This window comes from Crassostrea angulata, chromosome 2 (genome assembly GCF_025612915.1).
Source record: "Crassostrea angulata isolate pt1a10 chromosome 2, ASM2561291v2, whole genome shotgun sequence".
Classification (NCBI taxonomy): Eukaryota; Metazoa; Mollusca; class Bivalvia; order Ostreida; family Ostreidae; genus Magallana; species Magallana angulata.
In genome coordinates, this window is record NC_069112.1 from 14,668,406 (window position 1) to 14,695,612 (window position 27,207).

A 27,207-nucleotide genomic window follows, 5' to 3' on the forward strand; every position below is an offset into this window, starting at 1 on the left:
TTTCCTAATTCAGAAAGGGGGGGGGATGGGTGGGGTCAGAACAGTCCCATAAGGTCATGACCTACATTGTATTTGATGCATTATAATACATTAAGAAAGAAATACTCCTTCCTTCCTATTATTACTCATATAAAAAATATGTGTCTACACTTACTTATATGAAATACACAAATTTAATAAGAAATTGTTTATACAGGGTCAATATGGGGTCAACTCAACAGTGCATGCAGTCTGACAAATGAAAAAAATAACTTTTGCAACTAAAATGACAGAAACTTTACAAATGCGATAGGATAGGTAACGATGATAAGCTTATTTAAATATTAAAAGATGATACAGTATGCTGTTAAAGGGAGATTACATTTAGAAAGTGAAAGTAGAACTTATATACATGTGTATGTATGCTGGCAGGAATCCCATGCTGGCATCTTATTATATTGTGCTACTGCTACTACATGTATTATGCTTACCTAAATTAGTCAACATCATAATGATAATCCAATTATAACACAATAATGAATTCCTTTAGCTGATCTTAACTACCGTAATCCTTTTCTGCATACGGAAAACACAGACATGTATGTATGGGCGTTGCTAAAACGCGGAACGGAATGGAAAATATCATCACGTTTATCCCTTAAAAAGGGTATAGACTGGCCAGAAACGATTTACTTTGTATCTTTTATTTATATCTAATGAATGATTATCAACATGTTGCTATCTTATTAATATTCATATGAATGTCTATCAATTATAGCATTGTATTCATTCGGCTTTAGTTGAGTACGAAAGGGAAAAATCCAATGTATACGAATTGTGAAACATTAACATGATTAAACGAGCAAATTAGCTATAACTTTTTACTTATTTCTCTTATATGGTATTGCTGGCATATTAGCGTAACGTACGCAGTTAGTGAAAGCGTTTTATGCGTGTTTTGAGTATTTTTATATTATTTTCAAAAGTGATGTACATGTATATACTTACATCAAAATTGAATTTTCGGTGTTCTAGACGATCTTTTATCATACAGACGATACAGTATCATTGAGATGGAAGAAAAAAACTGTAGGACTGACGACATTAAAAAATTAAAATACAGTAAACATTAAAATACCCGGTAATTTGTGAAACTAGTAATTTGTGAAACTAGTATTTTTAGCAATGCAATTTTGTTTACGTTTGCATTACAAAGCATGCAGTTGTTTATTCCAGCAGCTATATACATATGATCCGAATAGAGAGCTCTAGACGTTGCCTGGTTTGATTTTCCGATTATATATTGGGACTATAGTCTGTCGATCCCAAAATATTCATGCAGCACATTTGGACGATTTATAATGGAAAATGTTGACATCTTTTCTCCATTTGGAAGTCACTCAGAAGACCTTGCACAATTTTTCAACACCATCATCCGGGTCTGTTAAAATGCAAAACCCCGTAGACTTTTTTATTTTTAGCCGTGTATTTATACCAGCTGATGAGCTAGAGAGGACGTTTTAAAGAAAGAATAATGAGAATGTTTAATGCTTCTAAAAGAGAATCGCTTGAACCCTGAGGTATATATAAATATACAGCAAAAAGTGAATCGAGGATATTTTGGGACAGAATATAGTGGTCAATGCATGTACTGTTAATTTTGAGGAAATAAATATTCTTGAATAAATAATCTAATATTGCTAATCTTTCAAAAAAAAATAAAAGGTACATAAAGTATATCGTTTTAGCATACTTAACAAATCTATGAGGTAAATAACATCAGATAAGATTTTCCGTTTTCCTTCCGTTCCGTTTTCCGTTCCGCGTTTTAGCAACACCCATGTATGTATACACGTGAACCCATCTAATCGAAGAGCTGGGTAAAACTAGTACCCGCTAATGAGACATGCAAACCTGTGTTGTGTACGTAACTTCAGACAAAGAACAGTCATTTGTAACATGCATGTATTTTTATGACCTATTCTTCAAATCCACTTGCACTATTTTATTAGGTAAATAACAGCTTTAAGGTGGTGCAGGACACCTGCATATTGTGATGTACATGTATACTTCCTATTGAGATAAACAATAAAGTATGTTGACTATTGATTAAATATTTACCCCCCAAATAATGTTACCTAACATTGAAGCGCAATGGGTTAGAGCGTTTACATGTCTGTAAGAGCATTGGGGTCCAAGGTGTATTTTTGGTAATTTACGAATGTTCATGGGGAGGGGGGGTTGGACCCCTCACCCCCACCCCTTCTCTAAATCTGTGCACACGATGATGTTCATGTAGGCACACAGAAGCAAATCTAAAACCGGCAACCGCCACGGGGAGGGGGCATAATTTAATTTTTAATTTTGTTTGTAATAATTATATAGACCATTATACTTCCTATGACATAAAATGTTAAGATTATTGATTAACTGAAAATTCACTGCAAACAGTTCTACCCCAAATTGCACATAAAGTGCTGCTCATGTCACGATGTTTATTATCATATGGGCAGGGAACTCATCCTTCAGTTATGAAAATTATAATTTTTAAATGTATTACCGGAGTTTGCATGTAGCCTTCATTTTTAATTAAACTGGTGAAAAATAGTGTTATTTAGGGGCAAACACATGGTGAGGGTATTACTGTCTAATGACAGCATCTAGTTTTAAATTGTATTTAACTGTATTTGTAAAACAAAGTTTTATATCATTAACATTATTTATGATGTGGACGCACTTACGTACGCCTAATTACGCGTCTGTTGATGATACAGAATCGGAAACCAACAGTGTGTGAAAACGAAAAATCGCATCATGTAAAATGGACAACATCAAGAAGGAAAAATTGTTCGGTATATTATAAGAATGGTCATTTGGTACTTAAAATATTACTATCATTTTTTAAGAATAGTGAAATAAAGTAGGTCTTCGACTTGTGTGTCTGAAAACCCTACAAAACACATGTATAAGTTAGATCAAAGACAACAATTGAGTGTCAACGGGTCCAACAAATCACATGTTGCCTTTAAACTCGTTCATTAATAAAAATTGTATAATATTTCCTGGATTTCCTATATAAACGTCACGACATCTTATAAAAGGTGTTATTATTCCACTTCCTTATGTCAATCGATAGATGAAAACGAACTATATAACAATCGTTGTCAAGCCTATCTGATTCAAATTAGTCTTCTTTCAAGGTAAGATTTCTAATACTGTAAATTCCTAATTAAACGCGAGGAATTAATATCCGCGTAAAATTGCGAGAAGCCCGTCTCGCGAATTTTAAAATCTCGCTTTTAATTTTGGGACACATGTAAACAACATGAAAGTAAGATAAAATTTCGGCATTCGCGATTTTATGTTCTCGCGATTTGATTGTAAATCGTTGAATCGCTGAATTAAGTACTCGCGTAAAATAAGGAATCTTCAGTAATTGAAATGCCTCCTTATAGAGTAAATAATCAGATACCTTGTTTTCTTGATTGTTTTTGACAGACCTGTTCTGTACACAGGCAAAGTTCATATAAAATTAACAGAAAAATGCATTTTATATGCATATTTTTTTTTAAATAAACAATAAAATTCATGTAGGAAATTTGAATATCGGAACAGGCTATTTAAGAACTGGTTTAATTATACAAAGTGCAATGATTTTAAAAATCAAATGTCTTTTATCAATTGACATGTCAAATGCTAAAACCTAGTAAAATGATTTTTAAACGACAACAAAACTACTCAACTTATGTAATGTAAACAGTTAGTTAAAGGTAATTGAACACATTCAACTCAAAAGTACATAAGTCATTTTGAAAGGCAAGTCGACTTCCAAGTTTGCCGTTATCCGATCATTTTTTTAACTTGAGTTTCCGCTCTTAAACATTTAAGAAATGTTTATATAAAATTGAAAGTGCTTATCCAAAAACTCTGCCAGAAAATACAATTCGAGATCAGATCCGCTGGTTTTTGACAAAATAATATCCATTGAACAAACAAATATGGTTTTTACATAGTTGCTGTCTGCAGGGGTTATTGTGGCGTTTTGTGATATCTTATTATACCCCCTGCAAACGAAGTTTGGGGGGGGGGGAGGTATATAGGAATCACCTTGTCCGTCAGTCTGTCCTTCCGTCTGTCTGTGCAATCGTGTCAGGTCCATATCTTTCTTACGGAGAAACATTGGAAGTTCTTAATTCACACAAAGATTGCTTATGACCTAAGGGTGTGTCATGACCTTGACCCAAGGTCATTGAGACAAGGTCAAGGTCACTGGCAGAAAAAGTGCAAAATTTGTGTCCGGCCCATATCTTTCTTATGGAGAAACATTGGAAGTTCTTAATTCACACAAAGATTACTTATGACCTAAGGGTGTGTCATGACCTTGATCCAAGGTCATTGAGCAAGGTCAAGGTCGTTGGGAAAATTGTGCAAAATTCGTGTCTGGTCATTATCTTTCTTATGGAGAAGCACTGAATGTTCTTACTTCACACAAATATTGCTTACGACCAACAGTTTTAAAAAAAAATAGAGCAGCAATAGATATAAAGAAAATAGATGGTGAAATAGATTCATCCAATATTTTCTATAATTGGAAAAATACACGCATTATGATTTTTATCTTAGCGGGGGGTATCAATTGTGAGCTTGCTCACAGTACCTCTTTTTTAAATTATGACCCAGTGTAACTTAATGTTAAGTAGAAACATTAAGTATTATCAAATTGTTTTAATAACTAAACTCACTTGGCCTTTCAGAAAACTTTCTAAGTGAAGGAACACTTTTAACTACTGGAAAAAAAGGAAAGTAATTAGAACCTATTGGCTTGCATATAAAAATATCAAGATAATGAATTGTAAAGTCATAAATTACATAAGATAGGGAACAGGAAAAAAATACTGAACGTTATGTTACAAGGATATATAATTGAAAGCTAAGCCTTTACCTAAAAGGAGATTTTTTGCCCAGTTAAAGGCAGCTAATTGATTTTAGAATCTATTAGAATTGCGCCATTAAAGGCGCCATTTATATTTGTACAACATCTCATTGGACTGAAATATGAGAATATGTCCCATTTGTAATACTTTTTTTGTTAATATTTTTTGCATCTTTAATTTCTTTATTACGCATTTAAACAGATGAACATGTCAGCCTTTGTTGGTTTACAGTTTGTAACTTTTGGCCCTTAAACTAATTCTATCTCCAATCGCAACTCCTGTTTGTTCTTTGTCATTTATGGGGTGTTTTTATGCTATTTGTCCAAAACAACTGCAATGATAATAGATGCTTTATTCTTTTTAAACGGAGATAGCCTGGTTTCCACAGAATAAATAAGAGTCTTGATCATTTTGTTGCTATGTAGGCAGAAATCTAGCGCAGCTGATGCTTAATGTCAAACATGACAGGGATGGTCAAACTTGCACTTATATTAACATCCTGCTGTTCAAGCAAAGTGGCATGCTCAAAAGGGTCAAGGATCTTGCAAATTCCTGTAGCAGTTTTCTCTCATAAGGTGAAAGTTTACACTTGGTATCAAAAAATATTCAATTTGGAACTTTTAGAATTGACTTGAGCATGTGGAGTTGGGAGTTCCATCTGGTGAGATTTGCAGCCTGTAAACATCGTTTGTCTTATAACAATCCACTTACTACATTTACCACAGATTTTCGTACAAAAGACACAATGTTGGAAGCTTTTGCAACTATACTTTTGAGGCTTGGGGAACAATCACAAAGCCCATCTTTCACAACTAACTGGAGAGTATGTGCATGTCAACGAGAATGCTTGGGGAAAATTTCGTCACATAACTTAGACATGTCATCATCACAGTTATCCTCACTATCATTTTCCCTTTCATCATTTAAGCTATTTTGCTGTTCTTCAAAACCGTGCAATGCAAAATCAAAGGTTTCATCATTTTTGCAGCATTATCACAGATTATACATGTGGTTTTTCATAAATATCATATTGAAACAGTTTCTTCATATTCATGCTGTATGTTCTCTGCACTGTGTTTTCCTTTAAACCGCTTACAATAAATCATGATTGATATCATCTGCCATTCATGTATAAAATGGCCCGTGATTCCAAGAAATCCTCGCATTTGACGGTATGAACAGATTTCAATTGTTAAACACACTGAGATACTCTTTGCCAAATTCTCTTTCAATTCATTTTTGATTTTTGTTGACTTTTCTAAAATAAACTTTGTTGATGAATGCTTTCTGCTAGGAAACAGATATTTTGGGTTTAGTTTCTTGAGAAAATTTTGAATATATTTGCTGTCAACAATTGAAAGAGTTGTAAATCCCCAGCAATGAAATGCACAAGGGAATCGGTTATTTTTGTTGGTTGGGATCATTTAAAGAAAATGTTGTTGTCCTTCTGGCAAATGTAGATATATTTGACTGGCCTTGGTCTTCCTTCTTGTGGTAAGCATCTTTGTGTTTCCTCCAAAACATTTACAACAAATCATGCTCTAGTAATGTTCTTTAAGATCATAATATATTATATTTAAATAATTTCACTGAATTTTTGAAGGAAATTTAAAAATCTCCATTTATAATACCCCAAGGAACTATTTATATGATAAGAGTTAAATTTGGCCCCCATAATTCGCCATTTTCAAAGTATTTCGGGTACAATAAAATGTTTACTAATTTTTTTAGAAGAGTTAATATGAAATTTATTTTTCATCTATTTATTTGATTTATTTGCACACACTGGCAGTATATGACGTCACAAGTGACACCATTTCTATCATTCAATCAAAATCAGCCAAAAATTGACATTTTTCTTATCTATTAACGAATGGGAAATATAGAGCGCATGCTTGAACGAGGAAACTTTTTTTGTCACTTATTAGTCTTGGCTAGGTACATCTCTGATTATAATATTTTATTTGTTCAAGAATGCGCTCTATGTTTTCGGAAGGAAAAACTGCTTGAAAACAAGCTGTTTTACGCTAAAAATGCAAAAATAGCGGGAAAAGGTTGTCTTTACAAAATCATATTTCTAAATTGTGGGCACTTGAATCAAAATGAATATTATGTAAACACATCAGATATATATCTGTACTGAGAAAACAAAGAATGATAGTAAAATGATGATGTTCATTTAAGGGGACTATTTTAGGCCCTTATCATATATAATCCTTTATTAGAGACTATATACACACATTTATTTGTAAAAAAAACAAAAAAAAACTTACCTTTACAATTGTAAGAAAGTTTGAAGTAGGCTTAGTACTTCCAGAAATGTAAGACTCGCAGTGTTTGCATTTTGCTTTAAAATTCCAAGAAACATTGTCTGGGAAAAGAAAATCATCCAACACCTTGAGTTCATGTTTCGATCTGAATAAGATTTTTTCAATAGTGTTTAGTATTTTTAAGTTTGTCCTTTGGTAAATGAGAGGGGTTCACACCTGAACATAATTGAACCTTTACCTATTGCCCTAGGCAGTGTTTTGTGCTGTACAATCATATGAAGACATTTAATTATTATGCAAACACAACCTCATGCCAAACAGTTATACTAACTATGTATCAGCATAAGACACCTTTTTAAACTTTTAATAAGGAAAAAAATAATTGAAATGTAATTAAAAAGTAATTGAAAATACATGACTTATTTGAATGTATTTAAATTCATTCAATCACAAGTAATTGAAAACAAGGTCAATTACCAATTACCTTCAATTAGTTTGGAAAATGTAATTAAACACATTCAATTACAAATACTTTTTTCAATTACCCCATCTCGGAAAAATGACCTCAATTTTGTATTGGGTGTACAACAAACTGTGAATTCTTTCTTCATATTTGATACTTGTTTTTTAATGTTGAATTTACCAGAACACTATAGCTCTTATATAAACTGTCACAATGAATATGAGCACATCGTAATTTATTGACACTGTTATAAACGCACTACTTCGTTGTCCTACCGATTCTTAAAATCTGATACCCCTTTTAACCTTTAGAGTGAAATTTGTTCCCAGTTTTTACCATTTAGACATTTAACAGTTAATCCCTTTGATATCCAACATGAATGAAAATATATTAAAATAATTTTTTTAAAAATGATGGTATTTATGTAGTTATTTTCGGTTTATTCTTCTAGAATGTTTTGGACAAGAGCACTTTTGAAACATTTGGTTCCCCAGGTTATGTTTGTAATATCTTATACCCATGGTCTAGGTAAGACTTTATGCATATTGCTTTGAAATGAGTTCGTCATACTATATAAATAGTGCCTGTTTGGGAGGGTAACAGTTGAAATTGATACCCCGAGGAAACCATTGTCAACCGACGCGAAGCGGAGGTTGACAATGGTTTTCGAGGGGTGTCAATTTCAACTGTTATCCTCACAAACAGGCACTTTTTATTTAACTAAACTGAATGGCTTAATTTTAGAGATTTTTTTTACTGATTTTATAAAGAAATGACGTGAATTCCAGTGAATTCCACGGCGAATCGTACGCGCATAATTAACGCGCATGTTACAATTCGTTGTGTTACACGTTGCCAAGTGTGTTGCTAACGCTGAGGGTAGTAGAACGGATTACCAACTGCGTCTCAACCAATCAGATTTCAGTATTTAACATGAAAGTATAATAAAGAAAGATTCAACCCTTTCAACTATTTATCTTAAGTACTTTTGAAGACTACGCGATGAATAGAAATTTTATGCAACCATTTTCAAAATGTTTCTTCAAGATGAGAGGAGTTAGAATGATCATTTTCTTTCCAGTTTATTATGGTCTACTCTGTATATGAAACCAGTGTTTATTAAGTCTGCTCATGGACAATAAGCTTTCATGCTCTTTAACATACAATCCTTAAAAAAAAGTTCATGTCAAATCAAAGCAAAGTGATGGTGTTTCTTTCGTTGACAGTGGCGTAGCTAGACCAGAAACGAAGTGCATGCTTAAAATGGCAGGGGGTGTGGGGGCCGCCATGAGCCCCCCAGTGGGTCTAGGCCGAAGCCTGGTGGGGGCCCAGGGGGCGAAGGCCCCAGAGGCTCATGGATTCTGACGATTTTTAATACTAAAATTCATCGCAGAAATTGAAAGGAATGCTCACTATTTAGGCATATTTTTAGGCATTTAAAATTGTTTTGGTTATAGTTTAGGCATAAATAAAATCACAAAACTTATTAAAAGCTCAAAGAAGAAAAAACTTTGGACGTTTGTTTTTGACCTACTCAAAGCTTTTATTCTTAAGTTCATTTTACTTAGTCTATGGTAATGAAGCAATAAAGCTGTGATATTCTTTTGGGAGAATTTAAAATGATGTGTAAAACTAAGTTCAAATGCAAAATAAATCTTTGCTTTATTAGGTACATGCAGTGTGTACTGTTTCTCTTATATGGTACTGTAAGACCACATTGCGTGTCTATATTTCGTACTTAAGACGTCTTTGTTAAGCATTGATAAATTGATGGGTGCATTGTAATATGAGAAATTAGTGTAGGCACAAAGATTCCGGATAAAGTAGGACCGGGTGACGGAAAGGGGTTGATGGAATAACTAAGTATGGACCTTAATACTTGAATTCTTTCTGTCCCCCGCCGCAACGCGGAGCGGGGACATAGAAATGCCGGGCGTCCGTCCGTCCGTGGGTCCATGTGTCCGTGGGTCCGTGTGTCTGTGGGTCCGTGCGTCCGTGCGTCCGTCCGTCACACTTTTTTGTAAGCGCTCTCATGCCTACAAATTTTGACCGATTTTCATTATATTTATACCAAATTTTTATACCACTATAACCTTGGTCAAGTTCGAAAATCAGCATTGGTCGATCCTTTTTGTTGGAGTTATGGGACTTTGACCGCAGTAATGACTCAGTTTTATCCAAAAATTGACCTTGTAAGCGCTCTCATGCCTACAAATTTTGACGGATTTTCATTAAATTTATACCAAATGTTTAAACCACTATTACCTTGGTCAAGTTCGAAAATCAGCATTAGTCGATACTTTTTGTTGGCGTTATGGGACTTTGACCACAATAATGACTCCGTTTTATCAAAAAATTGACCTTGTAAGCGCTCTCATGCCTACACATTTTGACGGATTTTCATTAAATTTATACCAAATGTTTAAACCACTATTACCTTGGTCAAGTTTGAAAATCAGCGTTAGTCTATACTTTTTGTTGGCGTTATGGGACTTTGACCACAATAATGACTCCGTTTTATCGAAAAATTGACCTTGTAAGCGCTCTCATGCCTACAAATTTTGACGGATTTTCATTAAATCTATACCAAATGTTTATATCACTAATACCTTGGTCAAGTTCCTAAATCAGCCTTGGTCGATAGACTCGATACTAGTATACTGCTTGACCGGCGGGGGACCCTGGAATTCTATTCTTGTTTAATTTTTTTTTTCTTTCTCTATTTTTTTTGCTGATTTTTTTCCTTTTTTTCCTAAATGATGTGCATGCCCAGGCATATAAGCATACATGGTAGCTTCGCCACTGGTTGAAGTATCATATATGTTAGCATAAATACTTCAAAGAATAGCTAGTATTTTTTGTTTGTTCGACACAACGGTTAGCATTTCGTTATTGACAATTTATAAAATTAAAATGAACTCAAATTAGATTGTATATAGACATAATACAACTTTGTTTCGAATTCATACCGACCCGTGGCTTGTTATTTGCAATTTAACTTTGTTCAAAGAAAATTTAGGTTTTCGAAGGCCTACATGGCAGCAATACCCCTGGCCGTTCCCAGAAATAGATTTTGGCAGTGACAACGCGGTAGATGGGATTTATACTGATCGTGGACAAAGTGGCCAGTGTGCAATCAGAGACAACAATCAGACCACGGCTATGTGGAGAGTAGACCTGGGGAGTATAGTCAGCATTAGCCATATTGACATCTACTACAGGACAGACAATTTCCGAAGTAAGATACCTTAGAAAAAATATTCATCGCTTTTTAGACGGGGTCACGTGACCCCGTCTATTGGTTTACTGTCAGCCGAAGTCTCAAACCGGAAAGCATGCGTATAACACATGAATTGAGTCTACGCGTAAGAAAATAGTGCAGAAAGTTTTCATGCATTTCAGTAAATATGTATTATAAAAACACGCATTAAATCTTTTTAAGTCCTCTGTGTATAAACAAAATTCTATTTAGAAAATAAACAAATAGTTTTATTGATCAAAATATTCTTGCTCGGGTTCAAATGTGGAATGAGTTACGTAACTGAATGCACAGGCCGTTGACGATTCAGTTGGTGTTCGAGCTCATTAATGAATAGAAAAGGTTGATGGTGGAATCGAAGTTAAAGTTCCCAAACGCAATGTGCCATTTTTGAAAAGTTGTGAATTTTATTTTGACAATCTTTCACCATAATACTACCAAACTTCATGTGCAAGCCGAAGTTATAATCGGGACGGGTTAAACACAGATGTTTTACAAATTTAATCGGTGTTTCATTGGCTTCCAGTCTACTTGCGGTATGACTGCTGTTCGTCTCTAAAGGAATTTTGTACAAAGAAAATAAAAACAAGTCTAAATTTGCCTTCTCGTTCTTTGGCTCTTTAGTTGATTAAACTGAATTTAAATTTTAAACAATGCATTGTAAGCACAATCTAAAATAGATAATACGTTTTGGAAGACTAATACATCATATAACATAAACAATCTTATCGATTGAAGAACCAAGTTAAATGTTCATGTTTTCCGGCTTAGTTGGAATCAGGCTTGGGGTGAATTACATTGTAAAATAATGCATTACATTACCATTACTTTATGAATTAGGGCATTAAATTACCATTACCATTACTTAATTTTCTTGAAGTAATTAATGCATTACATTATCATTACATGAGTAAAGTAATGCATTACCATTACTTTGTGAAATGTCAATAAGTTTTAAAAAAGTAATTTATAAACTAAATAAAGAGTTTTTGTAAATATTTCATAAATAAAACATGTTTAAAATATTTACAGGTTCATGTTCATGTTCACTATCAGGTTCAAATTTAATACAATATTGCTGTTGCACTTGTAGTTCTCAAAGTAAGGTTGGTCCCGTAACAATTACACGCTAATGGCGGAGTTGACAATCTCTGTTATTTATGTCTCTGATTTTCGGAGCATGATTTCTAATGAAAGGAACGGTTGTGTCGTAATTCGTGTAGGTAATGCACGAATTTACACAAAAAAGTAGTAAGTGGCGAACGGATTTATTTTTACCTATTAATTTTGCATGAATCGCAAATGAAGAAGATCGTGTCAGATAAGTCGGTCTTAAAAATAAAAATGGCGACCGTGACAAATCTTTTTAATTGTCAAAGTTCTTGGAATCTTATTGTAAAAAAAAATATTTCTAACGTCAGGTGCCTGTGTTTGTTATCGGTATACAAATGTTCACTTTGTCTGTTAATTCAGCAGTTTTAGAGTTTTCGGGGTTTTCATAAAACTTTTATTACGGATACCGTCCGACTTGTGGATTTTGGATCACAAAATTGAATAAATCTAATGACTAAAATTATCTACTTTGATATAGTTGATTGATTTTCCTGGTTATTAGTAATTTTTAAAAATTTTCCTTGGGGTCTTATTTTACATAAATTATACCGTTGTGTCAACTTTCTACAATTATGAAGGCCGGGATTGAGTAAAATTTAGACAAGGTATCAGACAATTGCAAAAAACCGAATTAACATAGATTGTAACAACTAATTCAAACTCACACTGGATGAAAAATCAAGTTATAGCAAAACTGAAACTATATGAAAACCTTGCTGAAACTTTAAGTTGAAGTTTCATGTATAGTTTCCGCAATGCGGAAACCATTATATCGATTCAGCAAGTATCCGTTAGGTTTCAGTCAGCAGAAACTTTAGTCTAAGATTCCTGATGGTTTCCGCAATGCGGAAACTAAATTTGAATCGTGTGAAAAGTTGTGTAAATTATTATGGAAATATCAATCAGTTTCAGAACATTTCCGCTAGGTTTCAGTATGCTGAAACTTTAAGTTAAGATTCCTGATGGTTTCCGCAATGCGGAAACTAAATTTGAATCATGTGAAAAGTTGTGTAAATTATTATGGAAATATCAATCAGTTTCAGAACATTTCCGCTAGGTTTCAGTATGCTGAAACTTTAAGTTAAGATTCCAAATGGTTTACGCATTGCTGAAACTATTACTAAAATTGATTTTCAACAGGTTTAAGTTTAAGTTTAGCCTAATGATAATGAATCCGTATAGTAAGGTTTCAGCGCGACTGAAACTATATGTATACATGTAACTATTTTCAAATGTGCCAAATAAGGCGATTGAGAACCTTACTAAGTAATTAATTGAATTTGAAAAGAAAAACTGATGTCTGATCTTGTTTAATGCATATGATGAAATCATTAATCTTAGGTACTCGGGCACGTGTATACATGTGTATACATTCTTTGTCCAGGTGACCTCCTCTGTGATTTTCCTGTATATTCTGTGTGGATTGCAAGGTTTTTTCTGTCAGGAGTGAACAAAAGACTGTTACATAACATATACACAGTACGAAGCGTGAGTTTATATCTGGAGCCCGGCGGGAATTTTTTTTCAATTTGTGTGTACCTGAGTTAGTAAAACTGATAAGTAAATTATAATTATTTAGTAAAAGAATCTAGCTAGTTGTATATTGCAAACAGTGTATGAAGAAGTATTTTACTTAATACACTCAATAAATTAATATACCTATTTTGTAAGACTCCTTCTTAAATCATTTAGTTATCATTTGAATAAACCTTGCGGTACAGTAACTAATTAAGCAAACAAATTAAGGTAAAGTCGTTGTAAATTTTTACAAATCGTACAAAATATTCGTACAACCTGAAGTTTAGAGCTAATTCATTTCTTTTTTAATACCACGCCAACAGATGTACACAGGAATTATTTTTTACAAATTCTACAGTTGATAATAACAAGTAAAACCCACTTGGAGTTTGAGTCTAATATAATAATTGTTTAATTATTTACATGCATTTCAGACTTTACTACATGTATGACTGTATCATGATTCACTGGCGTCGGAAGCAAATTCAAAGTGGGGGGGGGGCTAGACTAATCCTCAGAAATATTGAGGAAAAACCCTAAAAAAAAACCTAATTCCCAAAATCATGAAAATCCTTATCCGTGGGGGTGGGGGGGGGGTATACCTATACTATATTCTTCCGAAAATAAATTTTCCTACCCAATTTTGTTTCCCCCAAATCATGAAATTCCTAATCCGTGTCGGGGGGGGGGGGGGGGGGGGGGGGGGGCGCTTGTATATCTATTACTCCAACTTCGCAATCTTTCAAGGTAAATTTAGGAACAATTACATTTCCGGCGAGAAAAAGTGGGGGGGGGGGGGGGGGGGGGGGCTATGTGCTTAAGTCTAACTTTGCACTAAGCCCCCCCCCCCCCCCAACCCCCAACCCCCCCCCCCCCCACCCCCCCCCCCCGGTTCGACGCCTTTGTGATTCGTGCATTTCTATACTTTGTATTTACTTTCTGTACTGTAAACACAGATATTGATACATGTTTATGAAACATGCACATGTTTCTGTTATAAGATATAATAAGCATTATTCATAATTTTACTGAAGTTATACGTTATATTACAAAATCAGTTTAAAATCCAGCACTAGCCATGTGGTGCACGTGATTTTAATCCCATTTTTAAAATTTGATTATACATTCGTATACATTTGATGTAGAAAGTATACCAAATAATTAAAATTTTATTTTGTTTATATATCAGTCCGACGTGTACGTCTTACTTCCCGGCTTGTTTAACGCGTTTGTATTTTAATTTCATAAGTATTCTTAACGTACTGTTCACCGTATGACCAATCAGTGCACATGTGTAACTGTAAAATAATTGCCATCAATTCATCGTAGTTGTAAATTCACCGTAAGGGAGGAAAAACTGTTAACCGGACCCGGTTAATTGATCGGCATCTAATAATATTTGTGATTTCTGTTTGTTCATGCAGAACCTGCTCTGTGATGAACATAATATTTTCACACCTCTATATTTTGAATAAGAATATGACCGTGCTTAGAATCGCGGTGAAAATTGGACAAGTCAAGACTAACTTGTCAGTAAACTATATATGGCTCTATTATAATCATCAGTACAATGTACATGTAAATAAAATATAGTTAAAGACAAAATCTGATACATATGTCTCATTAAAACATGTTTAATTTCATTAGACATTTGTAAACAAACGGTCGGCCATTTTTTTTTGGTTAATCACGTGTTACAAATACAATTGTAACAAACATACACCAATGCTTTGTCGTATTTAACCAGGAAATACTGACTCCGACAGTTCTTATCTAAAATAAATATACATGTAAAAAGTATACTATTCGGTAAAAAATGATAATTTTGATTAAACATTATTCATTTTAAACTATCCCAAGATGCACTTTCCCAAGATTTAGGGGGTTCTGATTGGTCAGTATTGGCCCACTTTATGATTCCGAGCGAAGGTTAAAATGGACAAGAATTAAGGTGCTGTTGTAAAATGGAGAATTGAGAAGCATTAATAGCCTCTACAACAAGGAGATAATGCAGGAACGACGAACTCATGTCAAGGTAACTTAATTCACAATATAGATACTCCCAATAACATTTTCAAGGCTCTAATTTATCTCTCATTTGTAAACGAGATCCCGCGCCATCAAATCAAGATGGCGTCATTTTTAAGGCGTCGAGCTAATGCTCGGCAGCCTTCTAGCGATCGTCTGGATTGGCAATCGTCCAAAAATTCATGCTTTGCACCGCCTTTTAAATACGCATAAGAAATAAGTTCCTTTAAGTATTAAACATATTACGAGATTTTTATTCCATTTATTCAACTGAATTGTGCACAAAAAACCTAACTTTGCCTCCCTGGATATTGACAACTCATTGCTTAAGTATAAATTTGCTTAATCAAGAAATGGCGGATGAATGCAATAAGGTGTAAACATTTACTAAATATTAATTGAGTTTATCGCTTACATTTTAATTGGAGACCGTGCCCGATAGAAATCAAATTTGATATGTAAATTTATTTTTTATCGGGCACGGTCTCCAAAATAAATGTAAGCGATAAACGTATCTAGTGATTTTGTTACAATAAGAAAACACGATAATACATTTGGTTTGGTTGAGCATTTTAGATAGCACGTGTTGTGGATTTGTTTGTAAACAATCATACCATAGGTAATCTTGTTTCAAACGGGAATTGATATAAATAAAAGTATGTTTTATTATTATAATTAGGGACACACTGTTAATGTATTCAAATTATGAACCTGTGAAAATTGTTCTCAGACTGTTTAAAGCAGAAAGAAAATATTTTTTTTTTGAACTTTGAAATTTCTTCGATTTTTGTAACCATGATTAGTTATTGTATTATAAACGCATCACTACCTATTTTATTAGGAAATATACTGATTTTTGTTTTTAAAGCAGCACAAAACATAATTCATTTACTTGTTATTCTAGTATTATTTGATATACGACTATTATATTTAGTAGAGAACTGGAGAAATTCAAATTATTGATATCATTCTATATAAAAGAAAATGTAAGCTCGACGCCTTTGTGGCCGTTCCGGCCTTTGATTTCAAACTTGGTTCGGCGTTTTAATTTTTATTACCGTATCTCTTTTAAATATACGTTTTGACCAAGTTAACCATTAACCAACTTTATATGCATGATAATCATGATTATCCAGGGTATACACATATATAATTATATAAACGTCCCTAATATATATGAATGCTTGGTTGGTAAACAAGACGAACAATGAATCTTTCGCACATTATACAATTTACAAACTCTAAATGTAACGAAAAAAATTATTAATTAAATCCGGAAAATGAAATCTTTCACGTTTTTCTTTTTCAGCATTGACAGCATACAAAGTCAATGTTTCCGGTGACTAGTTGCTCCTCTGTTCGGTGATTCGGGTGAATGTTTGACCAGCTGGACGATGTGAACGCAAGGTATTGCTTTGAAATTGATTATTTTCACCATTAACTTATACATGTGTTGGATGTTTATAATTTATTGAAGTAATTTTTGGGAAATCCAGGTCTAAGTTCTTGAAAAAGAGGTTGATGGGGGGGGGGGGGGGTGGTGGTGGTGAAGCACACTTATTGTTGATAAGTTTTTCCATTGTTCAACAAACAATAATTGAATCAAAATGAAAATAACATAGCTTCAAACTTAAAATGAAACATTTTAGACCAGATACTACTGTAGCCATTATATGACATAGTTTAAACAGCAACTGACAACAGCATAGTAGCTTCTGTATTCAGAATTTCATTCAGAATGCTTTTATTACATGTTAGGCTGAATGTTTGTTGTTTAAAAATCTAAATGAAACTTTATCATTCTTGTTTAAGATAAATAGAACAGACATAAAGTACAGCCCAGTGAAAGGAACAAGTTCATCGCAAGAAGAAGAATTTTAATGCTACCACTGTCCAGAACTACTAAGTCTGCTGTAACCATGATGTGATCATATGAGTGCTTCACCGGTCTGGACAATGCTCGAAAATCCCCCAAAAAGGCCTATTTCCATAAACTACGACTCGGGTTACATCAACAACAGCCAAGGACACTCCTTATTGATTCGAATGGACACGTCTCTACGACCCGACTAAACCTCTGCAGAACAAGACTTTTTAACTGTAAAGTATTCTCATTTCAAAAAACCTATAAACTATAAAAGTAATTTTTTTTATATGATCAAATACCAGTATATTACAATGTCTGTCTGTAAGCTAGAATCTTAGAAAATCACATGGTTTTGACTTATTAAATAATTGATGAGATATTAACTTTCATTTTCTTAAATAATTTGTTATATTTGCAAATATTGCATAAAATATTAGACTCCATGTAACATTTATCCTCATACCTCCAAGTTGATAAGTGTTAACTACTTTTTTTCGATTTTCTTTGTTTAAACATTTATTGATAATTTAGTTTTTATTTGCAGCAATATATGAAAAATTAAGAAACCAATCTTAAATGTAAAAACACTGCATTAGGAGATGAATGCATGGGTCATAGAAATGATAAAATACACCAAACAATATTCAATTATGTCGTATATGAAAATATATAAAGACAACAAATACCCCATGTATTACAATTTTTATTACTTGGATGGAAAGTTGTTTCCATGTGGGTTTTATTTTAATCTGTGTTATGTAACTAATATTGGAATTAGCTTTTATATCATAAGTAAAATGCTGGTATTGATGAGAATTGTAAGGTGAATGATCTGTGTGATACTTTGTATTTTATACATTCATGCTACAAAAAGCAAGTACATGTACATGTAGTAATACTTGTCATATATAAACAATGTTTATTTTACTTCATGTCTTGGATTTAAAAATATTAATGTAGGTAAAGTAGTGAAATGTAGGAAGGTAAACCGTGTGTAAAGAAGAATATTCATCAGGAATGAAGTGTGTTCAATCAGCATAATTAATTAAATGTGTACATCATATTTTTGCACATGATTTGACAGACTGCTCCATTGTTAGCTTTTTATTGGCCAACAAGCTTTTCATATCTCCCTCTGGGTCATCTATTAAATACTGACAGGCTTATGATATTAAAATCTGATCAGTTGGTACATCATGGGTGGAAATGAAAAGTTCACTTTGGACTTAATGGATTATCAAAAAAATGATATCAAATCCTGTTCTATTGTAAAACATTAGATTATATTACTAACAAAGAAAAGGTTTATCCCAACTTGTAAGTGGGTCACTTTGACCTCATTTTTGGAATTTATTGACATATTCAAATCAAATCTGGGTCATACCTCTATAGTCAACTACTATCTTGTAGTGTATTTTTTTTTTTTTAAAGATGGATACTATAGACTTTTCAAAAATATTTTATGGTGTACATATTCATTGTAGTTCAAAACAAATTGAGACAAGTGTATCATGTTCATGTAACAGTGAAGTTTTCTTTGTTTATTCATGTACGTGCAGTTATTTTGTAAATTGCATTCATATTTTTAAAAAAGTAAGATCTTTGTTTCATTTTTAAAGGGAGATTTGATAGGCATTTAATCGAGATGAAAAAAAATACAAATGTAAAGATTTCTATGGGAATTTTTTTCTTGTGCAATTTTATCATTTTTTAGATAAAAGTCCCTAATAAGGGAATTACCATATGGATGTTTTTCCATTATTGTATCTTGGCTGTATTTTATTTATTATTGGAAACAATTTCAGATTTTTGAACAAAATAAATTTGGAACTGTTTTAAATTGTTTTGTTTTTACATAAAGTAGAAACCTTGCTCAGCTTTTGTGAAAGCAAAAATATAAAAAGTTTCAGTAAGTTTCAGTTGCGGAAACCCTTTGTAAACAATATGTATCCCAATTGTATATGGAGGTTGAAACTATGCAGAAACTTCAAGTTTCAGTAAGTTTCCGTCGCGGAAACCATTTGTAAACAATATGTATCCCAAACGTATATGGAGATTGAAACTATGCAGAAACTTCAAGTTTCAGTAAGTTTCCGTTGCGGAAACCATTTGGATTCATGGACAGCCTAAGTTTCAGCACTGCGGAAACTTAATGAAACTTGAAGTTTCCGTGCTGAAACCTGTCGGAAACTGAAATTGACCTTAAGTTTCCGCAGAGTTTCCAAAGGGTTTCCGCAGCGCTGAAACCAGATATTTCATCCAGTGTCATAAATTTTGAAATCATATTCGAGGAAATCCAGGACAATTACAAATTCAAACTTTCAAGACCCCGTCTTTCAGTACTCTCAGTACTTTGATTATATGTTTTATAGGTTAAGCTCTGAACAGTACGTGTATTAAGCAAATCACAATAATTGTCTACTAACTATATAAATATATATAAACTAAAATAAATTATTCTTTGAAACAGTATCAAATAGCCGTTTTTTAATCGCTGTTATGACGTTAAACAAAAACTAGTTTAAATTTACCGAGAAAGGGGAGGGGGTGTTAATGTTTTATCGTCGATATCGGCTTCTGGACCTGGTAGTTGTTTATAGGACAAATCCTGTAGCTAATTAAACGCTGCGTCTACCTTTATCAACTTGAATAACTGGCAACAAACTAAGATATACCACACAATACAGATAGTAGATGAGACTGAAGGATGCTGGAGAGCGATGTCGTCCCCTGGAACTTGTTCATTGTGCAAAAGCAGGTCTTATAGCTAAGTTATTACTGATTTTATCTTCATTAACTTGTATGGATTAAGCAACGTGACATACTAAGACGTTTTATACAAAAAATCTGGAATCTATGCCAAACAATACAAAAACAAGTGGAGGTTACGTCTTTTAAAATGGTTAAGGGTTTTTGAAACGTGTTACCTTCAACAGCCACTTTTCGTGTATCTACATCTATCTTGCATAGATCGTGCAAAGACTAAATACACTTGGATGTTAAATCTGAGAAATAAATTCCAAATACTAACTAATGTAAAACGCTTTTGTAGCTGATTTAAAATAACGTTGTTGGAGCATATGTTCTTTGTTAGCCTTATCTAAGCTATCATGCGTTGCATCTGTATCAAAACTTGAATAATTGATGCATCTTGTAATCCTAATTTATCAAATGTGATGCTGAATCTTAGAAATTGGCTTCGATAGGTCAAAACTGTAAAGATTTTGTGAGTAGATTAAAATTTCTGAAGCAGTTGCAGTTTGATAGTCATATCTAGGTTCTAATTTGTTTTGACAGTTGGCATTCACTAAACATGTATTTTTCGTACATTTCTCGATAATATAATTTTAAATTCTGCAATGTTATGTGATCAAAATTAAAGTTCAACATAAACAAATATGTAAATTTGTTATAACGACGGATAAAGCTATCTTATTCTACACAATGTAAAGATATGAATACAATTTGAAATAGGACCATCATCTTACACATCTAGAATGGCAGGATTTTTTCTGTATGTTTCGAACACGACTTCCAAAACAGACGGCTATCTTTGTTTCCACGAGATACAAATTGTAGCGGGCACGCCATCAGAAGACCAGAGAATCAACTGTTCTGTTCACGGACGTTACGTTATCTACTACAACGAACGCAGACCGGATGTAGATTATCCTAGTTACTATTCGGGCTTTGCATACAGTGAACTGTGTGAAGTAGAAGTTTATGGTGAGGATAACACACAAAAAGCATATATATCTTATAAAGATGGAGTTTATAATCATATATTTACATTTACAAATATGCTTCCTTATATGAACCTTTATAGTAGCGAAAACGTTAAACTCTCTGTTCCTTTTTTGTGACGTCAGAATGATTACCACACGCGCTTATCCTTTAGTAATTAACATTAAGAAAAGGTTTAGTTAATAATTCGGAACGAGTTGCCCTGCTTTAACGTAAATATGAATAATAAACAGCAATGCTAATACGTTCCCTGGATTAATAACTTGGTTATTACATGTTCAAATTTCTAAAGAGCCCTTTAGAATTTACAAGATTTGATAACGTGACCAACCTAAAGCTCATATCCTGGCACACTTCTCAAATTGCTGTTTATTTCTTAAATAACAAAACCATGCTTTTTTACAAAATGGATCTTAAAAATAGATTGCAAAATACGTATGACAAGGTTTTAGCCATATACTGTAAAAGTGATTTTTGTAAAAGTGGGAGAAATTTACACTAGTTAAGCGTTCGGCTTTAAACCGCTCATATTACCCCAGTGTGCGTGGTAAAAAAAAAATCTTAACTTGAGTAGGGTTTACCACACATCCGCGTATTTAATTCCTACACATATTGTTTAACTATAGATAACACGTACTTTACCACTGGCGGAGATAACAGTAAAGTATAAATGTTTTAGGGTGTCGGATAAACGCATATTTTGGACAGAACTGTTCACGGCCTTGTCCTATAAACTGTCAGGTGAGAAGGTGCGACATCAACACGGGACACTGCCTTGGCTGTGTCCCTGGATACAAGGGTCATCGATGTGAGCAAGGTATTAACGTAGCGGCGATTATTTCTTATAGGAAAACATATTCAGGGCTGTTTTTGAAAAGGTTGTAGAAAATATCTATTATGTAACAAGATCCATGCATTTGCATGTGTGTATAAGTTTTACCATCACTAATATTAAAATCTTGCTAGATGTTACAGTACCGATCAGACCTAACCGAACACCAGAGTAAACCTCAATTAAACCCCGGGTTTACTTTCTGGGTTTACTTTGGGTTTACTTTTAAAATTTGGGTCCACTCTGAGTTTACTTTGAGTCCACTCTAGTATACCCAGAAAGTAAACCCAGGGTTTAGTGGGGGTTTACTTTCTGTTAGGTTGGATCTGATCGGCACTGTACATGCAACATGACTTTGTAAACGCGCGCTTTATAAAGATGCAATGGATATACATTTACTTAGAACTTGCTAGATACTGACTGAAAATGTATTAATAAATATATTCAGTTTGTGATGAAATGACCTATGGTTTGGAGTGTGCTCTGTCCTGTGGTAATTGTAGCGATGGAAAAACGTGTCACCACGTCAACGGCACCTGTTGGAGCGACTGTGATACAGGGGTACACGGTGACAGATGTCAACATAGTGAGTATATATATCGTAAAATTACTTTTGTTGGATAAAAACATCCATGGTAAACAACACCTTTTACTATCGGGTAATATACAGTAAGTTTAAAGTGTTATTTTACGTTCTTTTTTAACTTCACGGTGATAATACTAATTGAACATATTTTGTTTAAGAGTGCCGATTTGGACATTACGGCAGAAACTGTATGAACACATGCAGTAAAAGCTGCATTGTGACCAATAAATGTAACAGGATGACCGGTGTGTGTGATGGAGGATGTAAGCCTGGCTGGGCGGGAATCACATGTGATCAGAGAAACGGTATATGCATTCACCGTTTATCAGATGCATTTGCCTTTTTTGGTCTAAAATGAATGGCGGTTAATTGAGTTATAGTGTATCTACATGCAATAGGAAATAAAAGCGAGTACATTTCATTTCCTAATATTAAATTGTTCAATTAAATGAAGTTTTTTTGAAGTAATTCATTTGTTATATACGGATTCTGATAATTTTGATTTCAGACAGAGACTGTGAATCCTGCAGTGCTAAGGTTGCAATCGGCGTTGTTGTTGCAGTAATTATCGTCTTAATAGGAAGTATTATCAACGTAGTCATTTTGAAAAGAAATCATGGTAAGAGATTCCTTAAACATTGGGTTTTTTTTATTTCCAATAAAAAAAGATAATCAATGTGTTCCTAATTCAATGTTGATAATGTCTAATCATTGTATTGTAAACATTGAACGAATATAACATACATAGATTCGATTTTTTTGCTTTACGGGCTAATTGGGTAATAGCTGTCAGTGTGATCCTTCACATTGTACCTTACTTAAAAGAAACTTTTTAAAAATAATGTTGAATAATCTATTATCCTAAAATTAGTCCTGAAAATCTAGAACCAGCAGGGTAATAAAATTAGTAATAAAATTGTGTGATCGCTGACCTACCGCCTTACATATATTTGGGTAAATGGTGTAGGGTATATATTTTACGGTTTTTGAAGTGTACAATCATTACAACAGATTTAGCTGTCCATGATTTATTAGGAATTCAACTGTAGAACAAAACACTGGTGGCGCATTGTTTACATTTTTGTGGTTAAAAATTTTGTTTAAGGTTATATTTTCTTTCTGTTAAGTAGCAATGAACACATAAACTATGTTTAGTGTACATCACCGTCAACTTTTCTAACCTGTAATTTCTTTTTCTACCCAGCACACAAAATATGAAATACATGTATCAACCTCGTGTAGTGTTTTTACATGAAAAAAAAAATCTTACATTATAGTCAAGACAATCTTGGATGACTGGAGTTTATTTTTAAGAATATTGTAAAAACAACAGTAAAAAAAATATCTAAATGTTCAGCTTAAAACTAAAACATTAATCATTTTAATTGAAACATGTTCAACTGAACGATATATAAAGATGTTATTATTATTTCTTATCATATTTTATTGTTTACAGAGCAAGTGACACAGAAAAGGTACCAAACAAATGACATTCATTGTCATCATGAATGTTTATATTTCAATTTGTATTTATATTTTTATTGAATTAAAATTGATATGAAAATTATATTTTAACAGTTGTATATTGTTTGTTTCATTCCTTTGAAGAAATCAGAAAAGTAATCCAGCAGCCAAATCAAAAGGTAGGTATCCAATATATTGTTTGATGATGATTCTAGATTATTTAGAGTACACATTACACTTTGATATTAAATTCAATACAAACGTTTTTGAAAAATTATAATGAAAACAGTCAGATGTAACTGTTTTGAACAATCTCTATAAGAGGCATTTTATTTGACTTATTGCTTATCCTTATTGTATATATCAGTTGTTAGGAAATGGTACTTTATTACTATTAGTAATATTACCTGATTTTTTTAGGTGTATCTGACGATTCAATGAAACAGTACTCTGAAGGTGCAGAGCATAGCAAATCGGACAATAACATGTATGAAGAACTCAGCAGGGTTTAACATTATCTATTTAAATGACTTATATTTACATCTACAAAGCATAATTTCCTCTATTTCTTACGGAATCTTATAGTTAATTCATAGCTCTATAGAAACAGCCAGACTGAAATCTACACGCCCTTTTTATCGATTGGTCGAAATCTACAGCGGCTGAAAGTGACAGGACTGAAATTGACACGCCCTGTTTATCGATTGGTCTGAACATACATCGACCTTAGTAAAATCCCGGATTGCACGAAATAATCATGACGATGCCAGACTCAAAGTCTCACAGGAGACGATTTGGCTATTTCTTTTAGCTAACGTACTTTTGTACGTTAACAGTAATTTAGTGAATTTTACTAACTTTTCATAATCAGTTTATTAATAAGTTAAAGAAAGATGTTAATATTAACAATAAAATGCTTTCTTTGATGATTCATGCGGGTTATTAAGGTAGCGATCATTGCAGGAAAAATTTACATAACCCGCGTTAGCGGGTTATGTATTTTTCCTGCAATGTCACTACCTTCATATCCCGAATGAATCACCAAAAAAGCATTTTATTGTTTAAATAATTAGTTAATAATGAGGAACTTCAACGCACACATTGTTTTTTTTAAAAATTCATTTCAATTTTAAGAAAAAAAGTTGCCGTGTTACCGTTATATATGTTCTATACACTGACATTATAACATCATTACATCATAACAAACTGACGCCGATTAATGTTAGAAATGTTTACATGACTGCAAATATCTACCAGTTTGATAGGTATTACATGTACATGTTTAATACTATGAAGATAATGAAAAGTTAAGATTTAACGATTTCAATCATCATTAATCATAATAAATAGTCGAAAAATTTTATTCATTATAAAGAATTTATTATTCAAACTTTCTGAAGAGGTCCAGCCTTTTCAATGCCTGATCAAAAGATCAGGACTATTTAAAGAGTATCTGTTTACAACTGTATAAACTGTATCAGGACTATTTAAAGAGTATCTGTTTACAACTGTATAAACTGTCAATTTAAAACGTCAATCGTTGTGAACTTAAGAGAAATTCGAAATAATTAGAAGTATAATTATATAAATTACTTATGTGTTTGATACTTTAAATTCTGAATAAACTTCTCATTATCATAAGTCGTTTTGGAGGAAATGATTTACTCAAACATAAGATAATATTTTAAGTTTTTGAAAATTCAAAAATTTTCATTCTTTTCCCGACATTTTAGTCTGATTCGATGTATTTTTATAAGCAAGATATTTTTGTCTCGAATTTCATAACATCAAATGTAATTGATACAAAAATATTCACATCTACCGAGTATGATTCCCTTTATTTCTTACGGAAACTTTAGTTAATTCATAGCTCTATAGAAACTAACAGAACTGGTAAGACAGACCCCGTTTATCGATTGGTCGAAACCTACAGCGACTGAAACTGGCAGGATATTGACAAGGCTTTTACCTCTTTTTATATCTTTATATCCGGTGTGAATCACTAAAGAGAGCAGTTTTTTTTTAAAAATAGATAATACTAAACTTTTAGGACACATCTAAATGACCTGTCGGCGTATGCATATTCGCTATCCTTTATCTTTTATTTTTTTTCTGTGTGTACTGTGTAACTAACTAAATGCAGACTTTCTTTAAATGTGCTACTTGTTTTCTGTTTTGTTTTTCGTGAATTATTTTTGATTGTTCATAACCAAAGTAACCAAAGTTACCTTAAATTGGTATCGGTAATAACATTGCAAATTTATAAAAGAAACAAAAATGAATGTTTCGTCTGTGTAATCTTCTGTTTAAAAATTAAAATAACCTTCTTATATTTTAACTCCGTTTCCAATAATTTGAATCTGTGATTGATGGAAATATAAAGACTAGAATGATCTGTTTTTGCTTCATTTGGACTTTGACGACGATCATCATGAAAAGGGGGAAACCCACTAACTTGCTAATGTCCAATAGACACAAAATATGACAAAATTGCAAGTTTGATAAGAACTTTTGACCCGGGTTGAAAATTGACCCGGGGGTCGCTATTCAACGTTGAATATTGAAACCAAACGTGTTGCAAAATTGACTTGCATCGTGGAATTTCGATCATGTAGCCGGTTCAAAATTAAACAGCAAAATGCAAACATTAAGGTAACTCCATACTCATAAAATTCCCTGATGAAAGTTAAATACCGAACTGATTTCAATTTTATAGACTTAAATTTCATCAATTATAAGAAAAAATATACATGTCATCACACATTTTGAGATGCAAGATAAACATAAACTAAAGCATATTTTAGCATCAGAAAACTATTTTTGTTAAAAGTAAATTTTTTGTAAGCAGAAATTTGTTTATCTTGTTTAATTTTATTGTCTACTTTATCAGAAAACTAAAACTACAAAGATATTTTAAATTTGCTCGTTGGGATAAGAAAAATTATCGCATTTAGACATACAACTGAAAGAAAAGTCAAAAAAAGAGTTATTTCCCCTTGGCACCGATAAAATGTATAAAAAAATTTGAAATTTAGGATAAAATTAAGCTGCGAAAATATCATGAACTTAAAAGTAATTACTTCCATGTGATTAAATTCACATAAAGTGAATAAAACTATCTTGCACAAATTTTCAAGAATTCAATGTTTT

General features: G+C 32.8%; 1 protein-coding gene, 1 long non-coding RNA gene and 1 pseudogene across 2 annotated transcripts; 2 read left to right on the forward strand and 1 right to left on the reverse strand.

The window, feature by feature from the left end:
* Window positions 1-5,306: 5,306 nt before the first annotated feature.
* Window positions 5,307-7,733, reverse strand: LOC128173932 (uncharacterized; annotated as a pseudogene).
* A 365-nt stretch (window positions 7,734-8,098) lies between these two features.
* LOC128171826 (multiple epidermal growth factor-like domains protein 11) lies at window positions 8,099-24,989 on the forward strand. The gene is made up of 10 exons (XM_052837607.1): window positions 8,099-8,174; window positions 10,657-10,884; window positions 20,906-21,157; window positions 21,855-21,992; window positions 22,456-22,593; window positions 22,752-22,898; window positions 23,102-23,212; window positions 24,050-24,068; window positions 24,202-24,236; window positions 24,478-24,989. Exons 1-10 carry the CDS (start codon window positions 8,099-8,101, stop codon window positions 24,567-24,569), a joined length of 1,236 nt encoding a protein of 411 aa, XP_052693567.1. The 3' UTR covers window positions 24,570-24,989.
* On the forward strand, window positions 16,584-18,855 carry LOC128171837 (uncharacterized). Its single transcript, XR_008242154.1, has 2 exons — window positions 16,584-16,971; window positions 17,377-18,855. It is a non-coding gene; the product is annotated as an uncharacterized LOC128171837 (long non-coding RNA).
* Window positions 24,990-27,207: the final 2,218 nt, after the last annotated feature.